The sequence below is a fragment of the Pseudonaja textilis genome, chromosome Z (assembly GCF_049901715.1).
Source record: "Pseudonaja textilis isolate UNSWEBS1 chromosome Z, rPseTex1.2, whole genome shotgun sequence".
Classification (NCBI taxonomy): Eukaryota; Metazoa; Chordata; class Lepidosauria; order Squamata; family Elapidae; genus Pseudonaja; species Pseudonaja textilis.
Window position 1 is genome coordinate 34,344,603 of NC_142008.1, and position 12,623 is coordinate 34,357,225.

General features: G+C 33.8%; 1 protein-coding gene across 2 annotated transcripts; it reads right to left on the reverse strand.

Annotated features, from left to right (window-relative positions):
* Positions 1 to 1,459: 1,459 nt before the first annotated feature.
* Positions 1,460 to 8,720, reverse strand: AGR2 (anterior gradient 2, protein disulphide isomerase family member). Of its 2 annotated transcripts, none has more exons than XM_026706370.2 (8): positions 8,664 to 8,720; positions 6,292 to 6,444; positions 5,291 to 5,354; positions 4,502 to 4,554; positions 3,729 to 3,802; positions 3,145 to 3,208; positions 2,736 to 2,819; positions 1,460 to 1,771 (listed from the first exon to the last, which is right to left on the reverse strand). In XM_026706370.2, exons 2-8 carry the CDS (start codon positions 6,434 to 6,436, stop codon positions 1,722 to 1,724), a joined length of 534 nt encoding a protein of 177 aa, XP_026562155.1. In that variant the 5' UTR covers positions 6,437 to 6,444; positions 8,664 to 8,720; the 3' UTR covers positions 1,460 to 1,721. The 2 variants fall into 2 exon arrangements, with proteins under 2 accessions (XP_026562155.1, XP_087772695.1); XM_087916569.1 differs by having other exon boundaries at positions 6,292 to 6,468; positions 8,659 to 8,720.
* Positions 8,721 to 12,623: the final 3,903 nt, after the last annotated feature.

Consider the following 12,623-nt stretch of genomic DNA (forward strand, 5'->3'; position numbering starts at 1 on the left):
ATCCTCCCATATTATCACCTGTTACAAATACTAGACTACACAGTATCAACTGTAGATTTGTAGACAGTAAACCCTAACCCTAACCTTCAAATTTCTAGGTTCTATCATATCACAAGACCTAAAATGGACACCTAACATCAAAAATGTCACAAAAAAGCACAACAAAGAATGTTCTTTCTACGTCAACTCAGAAAGCTCAAACTGCCCAAGGAGCCACTGATACAGTTCTACAAAGAAATTATTCTGTCAACTGCCCCTCTATAATTGTCTGGTTTGGTTCTGTAACCCAACAAGACAGACATAGAGAATATTTAGGACTGCAGAAAAAACAACTACCAACCTGCCTTCTGTTGAGGAGCTGTATACTGCATGAGTCAAAAAGAGCGCTATGAAAATATTTACAGACCCCTCACATCCTGCACATAAACTACTCCTACCTTCAAAACGACACTATAGAGCACTGCACACCAGAAAAACTAGACACAAGAACAATTTTTTCCAAAACGCCATCAGTCTGCTAAACAAATAATTCCCTCAACATTGTCAAACTATTTACTAAGTCTGCATTACTATTATTATTATTAATCCTCCCATCTTTCCTTTCACCCATCTCCTCCCACTTATGACTGTATGACTATAACTTTGTTGCTTGTATCCTTATGATTTATATTGATTGTTTCCCAGTATGATTTGATTGCTTATTGTACTCTAGTTCTCAATGTACTGAACCAGTTCTGTGGGTGTGGCTTAGGTGGTGGGCGTGGCTTGGTCATGTGGCTTGGTGGTCATGTTATTGTCTGAATATGGCCAACTCAATATCACTCACATCAAGGCATGCATCTCCTCCCTGGCCTCTCATGACTATAGGGATGCTGCAACAGTCGTACATGTAAAAAATGGTCATAAGTCACTTTTTTCAGTGCCACTGTAACTTTGAATGGTCACTCCACACAAGCAAAGTATCAGCAAAGGAGGATAAAAAAATCCAGAAAAGTTCCTGAGACAGGAAATCTAGTCTTGCCAAGAATGTAATAAAGGTTAACGGAGAGGCAGTTTCTGTAAGCAACACCAGAATGTTTCCTTCCTGCCCTTCTTACAGGATTAGGTCAGTAATATCTTCTAACAACCGGTTCTTTGAACTGCTTAGAATGTTAACAACCGGTTCTAGCGAATAGGTGCGAACTGGTAGAATCCCACCCCTGCTCTATGACTATTATTAAGTGTTGTACCATATGATTCTTGGCTCTTGACAAATGTATCTTTTCTTTTATGTATACTGAGAGTATTTACACCAAGACAAATTCCTTGTGTGTCCAATCACACTTGGCCAATAAAGAATTCTATTCTATTCTATTCTATTCTATTCTATTCTATTCTATTCTATTCTATTCTATTCTATTCTATTGTTTTTGACTAAGAAACTTACAGGTGGATGTTTAAAAAATGACGAGGAAGACTATTTTTTGGTAAAGATGTAATGTAGATTTATTTTTAAATCATGATTTAGCATATTTTAGTATTATTTTAAAAAAGCAATCAATACAATGTCATAACATTATAAATGAATATTTATAACATAGTTTTGGTTTTAACAGGTTGCATATTAGCAAACCATACCCCATGCAAATCCAAAATCCAGGATGCTTTAATTAGGAGGAAAAAACTAAGCATATTTGGACTGTCAGAGCAGAAGAATCTGAGAGTAGACCACTTTTCTTTCTTCACAATTCTGTCTTTAGCAGAATCAGAGCTTTCTGCATATTTGAGTACACTAGGAATAAATAAATTGGAGTCATTATTTTTTAAGGAAACAAAACATCATGTGCTGTTAAACAATTTTATAGATCCCAATCTGAATTGTTTGAATTAAACAAGCTACAAAAATAAAAACCACACCTTAAGTTGACTTAAAATAGCATGAGCATTCACAACATGTTTATTTAGAAAATTAGATTCATAATTTGGTTAAATTAGTTTGTATTAATTTTGACAACTACTCTTAATTTCTCTCAAATACAAATGATTTATCTAGGAATGATTTGTGGCTTGTATAGGAAGTTGCATACTGTAGTGGAGAGATAAAGAAAGGGTGGTTCAGAGATTCCCTAAAGTCCAGCACCACATGCATGGGCAATTGGACATTTTTATTTATTCTTCAGATTTATATCGCACTTTTATTTTGTACAACTCAAGGGAGTATACACTCCTCTTCCTATATTGTTCAGAATAATCTTTCAGGTGGATTGGGCTGAAAGAGAGTGAACTGGCCCAAAGTTACCAACCACCTTCTCTGACTAATGGAAGAACAGAATGTGTCAGTTTCTAATCCGATTCTTTAATCACTACACCAAACTGGCGCTTGTTTCTGGTATGACTCGATGGCCAACACTTTATCCAACTCCCCAAATGGAGAATGGCCACAATTCTACAGTGGCCAATGTAATGCTCAAGATGCAACACTAATAGGGGCTATGATCCACAGAAATGCCAGCCAATCACCAGTGCTGGCCAATTCATATCAGACAGAGTCATACAAAAATGTGCAGCACGGCTAAACTCTCACGATGAAATCTTTCAGCTGGCTTTCACTAACAAGACGTGAAAGGAAATTGTGTCAAATAAATGAGTGGTTTTTTCGTGATTAATTCTAATGGTGTACTCAAATATTTGCTTATAGCATAAGTCAAATGGATTTTCCTTTGTTAAAGTTATGAAATGAAAGAGAAATCACTCACACAGCGGGGCATCTTGAGGCTCGTAAGCATAGAGACGGTTGGAATATCTTCCAGTAATATCTGCTCTAATAGTTAGCGTAGGATCTAGAAACAAGGGAAGATGGCAACAGTCTATAAAACTAGCCATTCATATTTTTTCTATCAACAACATCTGAAATACAAATTCCTAATCAGAGGTATATTATGAATGTGTGTACTGAAGAATATGGTGTCAAAAACATTCAGTTGATATCAGGGGTTAAAGACTTTGCAAATAATATCATCTGTATGTGATTCTTCTTTCTAGATTTTCCACATTCATACTGAATAGCGAACAAAATTTGTTTGCGCAATAAATATTTGTTGAGACTATTTTTCTTAGCTTGCTTCAAGTTTTTCAAGTAAATATTTTGAATTTCTAACGACTCACCTACAAACAAAATTCTGGGCACATATTGACCATCTGGTGCAAGATGTTTGTCTGAAGTTTCATACTAGAATTAGAAAAAAAAGATATTGATATTCTTATCTATCATGTAAACTGCAGTCTCTGTGTCTCTTTCTCATTCCAACATCAAAAACAAAACAAAACCAATAATTATCTTCAATATAGTTAGAGACTTAGTAGAGGAGGACAACGTACAACTATTGCATAAAATTCACAGTTAGAATTATAATTTCAAGATATTCAAGATAGAACAGATAGAAATTGATGCTATGGATAAATCTCCAATTGTTCAACCAACTTCAGCTACCATAATCTTCCAGCCAATATAACTGATAGCAGCAACTGGAGAAAGTTGAGACTCTCACATCATGTTTTTTTCATAATATTTTCCCATAAGTATTCATATAAGCAACAATATTGCTGAAAATACAAGACAAATTATGTACTTGCAAATTTTACTGAAATTGTAGCTTCCATTTTCTCAAATTATTTGCAGCTCATTGTCATTTTGGTAAAATGCCTTGTGTAAAATTATATAATAATTCAAACATCATCTGAAAACTTACAATAAGATTAAGAAGAACAAAGCTTGCAGCCAATTTCTGTATATCTTTGTGTTCAGCAAATACCTTCTTCAACGCTAAAACAGAGTAACAATTATAAAAGCTATTTTTTTAAAAAGGGAAAAAAGGAAATAAATGTTCTATATTAATTGATATTTCAAATCTGGCCAAACTTGTAAACTATATTAATGCCTGGTATATCTCAATGTAAAATGAAAAAGAAATACTATAGAGGAGAACCAATTTAGTAGTAGTTTAGAAATTGGAAGACTGTGAGTTCTAGACCTGCATTGGGCACAAAGCCAGCTGGGTCACCTTGAGCCAGTCACTCATTCTCAGCCCTAGGAAGTAGGCAATGGCAAACCACTTCTGAAATCTAGGAAAGAAAACTACAGGGACTAGTTGAGTAAAAAACTGACTCAAAACCACATACATATGATACTATAAAAATGAAGCATAAAAATAATTTTAAGAAAAATACTTAAAACTACCACAATAACTGTCTTTGGATTTTAAAACTTGGATTTCTTTTCTTTTTTATATATATGAATAGGATTAATATTGTTCTTTATAAATCATAACACTTCATTTCTAATTTCTAATTTCATTTCTAAATGGCTGCTACAAAACCTTTTATTCAAATGTGTATATCTTTAATTGTTTAATTACTAAATTAAAACAGGTTGCTCTTTCCGGTCATTAAGAAAACCTGAAGGGAGAAAGCAATTAATTTTCCTAGATGGGATGAACATTTCATTTGTTAGAAACAACAATACCTTGACTATGTGGGCACTCTTCTAAGTGGTGGATGACCATTATAGGCTTGTTGCTGTAAGAGAAAAAGTGGTCCATAATTGCAGTTAATTTGATTGACTTCTCTAAACTAAGCATGTCAATTGCATTGGTCTATAATTTCCATTAGTGTAGCCAATGGGGATATGAATTAGAATGTGTCTGGAAGGGGTCTCAAATCTGTGCTTAGTTTTTATCAAACATAGTGTTGAAATATTTTTTTTACTAAATTTCTTCTCCTGCAAAAGATGTTTCTGCATTTCTATCTCATTCCCAGAGTAATAATTCTTTACCATTTATTTTGTTGTTTTGTGGGATGACTTTTCTGTTAAAAGAAGTGGTAAGTTATATAGTGGTGCTTAATCATGACTGTTTATTAGCATGAAGTCTATTTCCTGTTGCTTCGTGATCCTCAGAAGCTCCACAAGAAAATTTTTTGGAAACAGCAGCTGAAGACTGCTGTAGTGGTGATCGTATTGTAAAAGAAATGAAGAAAGAAAGAAAAGTTAGGGCAAGATCATATGGCAACCTACCCTAAATTGGGTGAGTTTCCCTAAATTGTTCTTATGTTTCCAGATGGAAAAAATGAAAGCAAGTTCTTTTCTATAAGATTGAAAGAGAGTAAACAAAAAGAGAGAGAGTGATAGAATGGTAATGTGTAGTATCATTTGTTGAAATATACTAAAATAAATTGAAATATTTTATCAATGTCTCATACTGGAAGTCAAATAATTTTTCATAAAACAATGAATAGCACTTGCCAAAGGGATTACCTTGTTTTGGATTTAAAAAGAGCTTCTTCATAAGTCTGAGTCCAGATTAGTTGATCACCCCAACCTGAAGATAAATGACAAGTGGAATTTAATTTAAATATGTCATTGTTTAAGGAGTTTTAAATATATAATTCATTCAAATCTGAACAAATATCGTAGTACATCTATCACACAATGCACTTCTTAATCCAAGCATTTCCCCATGTTTCAGGAAACTGTTTTTGATGATATGGGTAACAGCAAGCATTTATTTGAATTCATTTGTTAATGTGAATTTAGAAGCTCATAAACATGGATTGAATTATTAGCTTCTAATAATTATTATCTGTATTAATATCTAATTAATATTATCTATTAATCTCCTCCCCCAGGACTGATACATGATTAATACTGAAATTCATTTTTTAGAGGGTGCTCCTTGTGCAATATCTACTTTTCTTTGGCATTCTGGGAATTGGCATATCTTTGTCAAGATTGGAAAATACTGTCCTTGGGTCACATGCTCCTATCATCTCTAGCCAACATAGCAAATATCAAATAATTGAAATAATTGAAATCTTATTAAACTTGATGGAACTTACTTTCAAATAGATATGTATAAATATCTATATACTCCTCAGATCATATTCCATTAGTCATCAGATCCTTGGAATTCCCATTTTATATTTTTTATACTGAGACATAAGATTCTTTCCCTATTGTAGATCCGTGTTTCTAAATTTCAGCAACTTTAAGATATGTAGGCTAAGGAATTCTGGGAACTAAAGTCCTCATATTTTAAAGTTACCAAGGTTGAGAAACAATGTTGTAAATTATCTATCCCCTGGTCCAATATTTATTAGGCATGCTGGATTTTTTAAAAAATATTTTAAATTGCATAATATTCTGTCAGTTAAAAGTTATTTGAAGGAAAATAATTGTGATAAATAATTCCAGAAACCATTTCTTAAGAATAAGCAGGCCTGATTAACAACTGAGATGTATAAAATACATGGCTTTACCTCTTGAAAGAGTCTGTGGAAGTTTAGGATGGGTCTCTTTGGGTTCTTTGGGGTCTTTTCTTCCATCTTTAGTAGTAGTTTCTTTAGCCAGAGTATTCAAGACAGCAAGAACCAAAATCAGGATGGAGGCTATATTTTTTTCCATTGTTAAAGCTTAGGAGTGAATTAAGCATTAGTCTGGGTATACTTGAAAAGCAATGAAACAAAATACTACAAGAAAAGAACAATAGTAATAAAACATAAGAAAGAAAAGATGACTTAAATCTCATGCACTGTTATAGAATTTCTCCATTTAGAGAGGAACTGACCATGTAGGCAAATTTACAACAGAACTCTGTGTGTTTCTTTGGAATTGAGCGCTGCTGAACTTAATGACTTTTCCTTCCTTCCTTCCTTCCTTCCTTCCTTCCTTCCTTCCTTCCTTGCAAATTCTTTTAAAATTCCTGCATTGGAATAAGCACTGTAAAGGAGCAAACTGCTTCTCCAAATAAAAGAGCAGGGACAGGTTTCAAGGCTTAATTTCCTACAGCCCTTTTCCCTTGCTTATTTTATTCTGAATTTTACTTTGAACTGTTCTGAATTTGCTATTAGTTGATAATAAAGCAATATATTTTCTACATGTTTACCAGGGAATTTCCTCCACCAATCAATACAATAGCACCTAAATCAAAATAAAGACATTTAAAACCAACTGCACCCACCTATTCATGGGAATGTGACCTTGCATTTTGTATTTTGATCTAGACCAATGTTTTCTTAAATTTCTCTTCCCCAAATGTGTTAGATGTCAACTCCACAAGAGCCAGCCAGCTTTTTGTCATTTATTCACAGATTAAACCCAACATTACAAATGGAAGACTGACTTTTTTTCCTAGGGTAATTTTTATCTAGATTTACCCAAAACTGTGTTCAGGAAGATGTACTTTATTTTAAACTAATTGCATAATTAGCTAACTTAAAATATTGAATATTAAAAATAGCATGCAAGCAAGTTGCCGAATATTAATGCTAAAAGAATTCAGCATCTCTTATCCTTTAGATTTGCAAACCAATTTATATGTCATGAGAAGATACATTTCCCCAGTCTGCTTGCCAAATTAAGCGCAAGCGTGATTCTTTTGAAGACTGTAAAGATTACTAAGGATCATGTTACTTTTAAAATTAGAAACTTGGGTATTTTAATATTTCTAGTATTTAGCATTCTTTTTGCAAGAATATCTGCCACCACGAATATGGTAATAAAATGCTATTTCTGAGCTTCTGTAGTTAGCACATTGGGATTGATATAAACTTAATCAAAATAAGAATAAAACTCATGTAAATCAATAGGTCCTTCACTAATTATGAATTATCTTATTGATTTTGAGATACCTACAGTATTGTAGTCTAATACCTTGCTAGCTGGCTGAAGAATTTGGGGATTTGAAATCTAGGCACGATCTCATCTAGGTCCAATTCACTAACTTGTAAGTAGATTTAATTACAATACAAAAGGGTTGGCTCCAGATTTATTAGGGATCACTATTGTTTTTTTAGAAGCCAAAATTGCTACAAATAGCAGATTTTAACTTTGAATAAACATGCCTTGTACTAAACTTTTAATGAGATAATTATAATATAATAACACGTATATCAGAAAAATCAAAATGGGGATGGTTGAAAGGAGGAATAAGGTAAATGTAGAAAGCCAGGCTTCTGTATCTAATTTTTGAAGCCAATAGGAAAGTTAAAAGTAGTGGGGGGGGGCGTGTATGCGTGCATACATGGGTCTATCTAAATATCTATGCCTACCTGAGTGTTTTTAGAGTATGCCACAATGACATTTTTATAAGGCAATCCCATCATGAATAGTCAGCATGGTCTATGGTTAGGCTGAATGGATGATGGGAGCTTAAAGAATGGAATGATAATAGTAAGAAAGATATGAACAGATAGAAAATGGGGGGAAACTGGATAGAGGAAAATCCTCTTTTCCTCCATGCTTTCTAAGAAACATGAAAAGATATAAAATTTCCATTTTGTACAACACAAAAGCTGTTCCCTTTCAAAAACAAGTGCAGCCTTAAAAGAAATGAAATGGATTTGTCCTTGCCAAACAGGAAATCAAAGCACAGTAAAGGAAGGACTGTTGGCAGGCTAGAAGGAGAAAGCAAATAATTGAAAATAATGTATCTTGGCTGTAAAAATATGTTGTGTACTTGCAAAGCTCTGTTTAAAATGGATTTTTTTTTCCTGTCTAAAGAATGTCGGGATTATCTAAATATAATCATCTCTGTTCTGCTTCTAACCCTACTTATTAATAAGTAACTTGATTTACACGCATAAAAAAACTCTTAATAGGGCCTTTGCTATGCAAGCAGCAATAACCTTACCTTTCCTGCCCTCTTGCTTCTTAGAGCAACAGCTGAAGAGCTTTCAATTTCAGTGTGAACACGAAAGGTGTGGAATGCCTATTTATATACCTGGGTGTACCTGATCCCACCCACCAGGTTGGTATTTGAATCCTGCTGTTATAAGAAAAAGTTAAAAAGAAAAGTATTAGCAAACAATGTTGTGCCATTTTGTGCTTCGGTTTATTGAACAATTATTATAGAAAACTGGAATGTTGAGTTTATATGACTTGTTCAGAAAATATACTTGGCACCGAGCCAAATCTAGTACAATAAGTGTAAATGGAGACTTCCAATTTGACCAAAGGCTGATTTGTCCATATCTGATTGGAGCAGCCTATATGCCAAGGCAAAAGTCTATAATGTTTTTGAAAATATGAAGCTGATTATTTGATTACCTTTCAGGTAAAAACCAGAATGGACATTAATATTTGTATGTTATTGCCTGGAATAAGGTTGCTCCATAACTAGAAATCCAGTTTAGTGTAGTGATTAAATGCTGGCCTAGTAACTAGGAAACTGTGAGGAAAGCCTGCTTTAGGAATGAAAGCTGGCTGGGTGACCTTGACCAACACATTTTAAAATTACTCTCTTTCTCAGCCTCATTTCACAGAGTTATTGTTTTTGGGAAAAGAGTAGGCAAGAGTATTAAGAATGTTCACTTTAAAAAGTAAGATAAAAATTAATAATAATTAATTAATTATAATAATTATAGCTAAAAAATGCCACTAAATACTTTCAAAAGAGATGTTCTAGATTAAGCAAGATAGTGAAGAATCATCGCATGTTTGCCCTTACAAGCACACAAATTATCTATGCAAAAGTTGCATATTTGCCCTGATGTTGTTTGCTTCCATGTGACTTTGTTCTTTTTGTACAATACCATTACAAAACAGTCACACAGGCATTTCATTATGGTAAATCTCTGCTGCAATTTGTTCCTAGCAAACGTTTTTGACCATGTTAGGATTACCACTATTCTTTTGCTATTCTATTTATTTTTCATTGCAACTAAATTGATTAGTGCTCAATCAGCTTTCCCTTTAGTTGAAAATTTGTCCATATGTGGTTTAGATCCACACCCCTCCTGGTTGTATGAGGCCTCTATGGAGAGGGCATACAGTTGGGTACATACAGTGGTGAACATTTCTGTTGTGGGAAAGGGTGAATCTATCCACTTTGTAGGAGACTATTGTTCACTCTCTTCTCGAGAAGCTATTGCTTTAGGACGTTTTTCAACCTTGGCAACTTGAAGATGTATGGACTTCAAGTCCTACAATTCTCCAGCCAGCTGTTGTTCCACTGCTGCTCTAGGGAGATTTGTTGAGAAAATGATCAGCTTATAGCTCCAAAAGAAATTGATTATTTGAGCCCCTTTCAATTTGGGCTTAGGCCATGTCATAGCCCCGAGACAGTATTGATCTCATTTGACATTTGCTAGGCTCTGTATGATGATAGTGCATCCATTCCTACACTCTGTAATTTTTTAGCACTTTCAATACCTTCATGACTGAGGTGGTATTCAGCAGGTTCGGATCAGTTCTGGAGAACTGGTAGCGGAAATTTTGAGTAGTTCGGAGAATTGGCAAAATACCACCTCTGACTGGAGATTTTACAGTATCCTTCCCCTGCCATGCCTACCAAGCCATGCCCACAGAACCAGTAATAAAAAAAATTTGAATCCCACCACTGCTTCATGACCTCCCCAGCTGGTTCAGAGATTTTTCCTTTTTTATGTCCAATTCCAGTTGTTCTTGATAAGTTTGAGACATCAAACCTAAGGCTTTGTGGGGTGCTTTTTTACTCTTTCCTTACTCCTGTTTTATATGATGAAGCTGCTATCCTCATCAATATAAGGTAAAATATCGCCCATTTCTGTATCTTTATCCTGGGCTAATCAAATTATGCCATTAAGTTTCCCCCTCCCTGCATTTCCTGAAGCTTGTGTGGGTCTGGATGGGAGGCAAGAGGCAATACCATAACTTGATCTGTCTTTTGCGATAAGGTAGTTTTATGAATGGCTGTAGTTGACAAAATATAAAAAAATAAAGCAAAGGTAAATTATCACCCAAGTTGATATAAAAAGGAGTCTCTCAGTTAAACTGTGTTAAACTGTTTCACAACATGCTAAATTGTGCTGAACTTAAATGTGATGTACTGAATACAATATTCTGAACTGACACAGCACAACCAATCAGCCATCCAACCAATCAAGTTTGTGATTTTATTTGTATTTCACCTTTATTATTTTTACAAATAACTCAAGCAAGCAAACATACCCTACAAATCTTCCTCAATACTGTGAGGTATGTTAGGCTTAGAGAAAATGACTGGTCCAAAGTCATCCAGCTGCCTATGACAGGATTTAAAATTATGGTACTTGCTCTGGAGCCTGGTGCCTTAACCACTAGATAACTGGTTCTCACATTCAAATGTATAGAGTGGAATAGAATAAACAAAGTATTCTATACATGTACATCACTAGACCATTTTGGCATTTAGTTTGCAGGTTTATATAGAGTTTAAGCTAGTGTTAAAATAAGTTCCTGTTTATTGGATAGCTATGCCTCTTTTCAGGAAGAAATTGCTGAATTATAAGCAATGTAGTATTCAAAATGCAGCATTAATTCATATGGTATGATTATGTTTAGTTGTTCCCTTTTCAATACAATCCAGTCCATATAACATGTTTTTATTCTGGAAGAATAAACAGTTTTTGTAAATGTTCATGCTGTTCTGAATGTCAATTGTTTGGAATTAACAGGAGAACAATAGAATAGATATTCATAATGAATGAATGATGGTTAAATAAGAGTTCTTATCTGTGTATATATTTGTTTTAAAAAGAGAAAACACAAAGTCAAAGAATATGAATTAGAAATACATTTGACTTATCAATATATTTCATTTTAGTTGACAGTTTCGTCTTCTTTTGCTCGCAGTGTGGTATTAGCAATAAGCATTTCTTTGTCATGGCACTATATTCTGCACTGTTGACATAGCCATATACTATGAACATTATGAAGGATAAGATTTGAAATTACATTGGATAGTTGTGCGACCATCTTTGTCCAATCATGCTGATGGATAATATACGCATACATACATTTAAAATGAATACATCAATCTTTGGAATGGGCATTTGATACAAAGATCGATGCTTATTGCAATTTGGTAATGTAACAAAGGTGCTTTTTAAAAGGCAATTGGACTTTCTTAGTCTAGTTAATCAACTTAAGCAACCATGACATGAATGATTGAGAATCTCCATAGATATAATTTAATATCAGCTTTTCCCAATCTAAAAATGTTTCTTTTGGGAATATGACCAATTTAAAAGCATGAATAGTAGACTTGCTAACCAAATTATTGTATTTATAATTCAACATGTTAAGAAAAAACCAAATTAGAAGTTTGGAAAGTCAAGGTTTTTCATATCCTTGTTGCACAGGGTATGTTTATGACCACAGACAATTTGCACATAGAACTATTTAGATAAAGCTATTCTCTACTGGAATCAAGGAGTTTGGATCTAGGACAATGGTTCTCATACAAACTTTTCTTTTTTAGTCAATGATTGTAAATGTTAATTAATTCCATGTAGCAATTTGTTTAATTCCTGAAATTCAGAACTGAGGTCATCTAAGAGCACAGCTGATATATTCCTTTTATTTAATATAACTTTAATAATTCTAGTTAAAGATTAAGGTTAATTTGATCAATATTCCCAAACAAACTTTTGTCATATTCACCCACTCCAGAAATTTCACTTGATGATGTGTACATAATTTCAATAGCAAATCCTGTTGTGTTTAGCTCTGACGATGCATTACTTTTTGCTGCAAATGTCACTGTATGTCCTAGCCCTAAAAATAAATAATGACACATACTTTATTAAGCATTAAGTCTAGTCATCTTTCTGAGTTTTGCTAGATAGCTCTC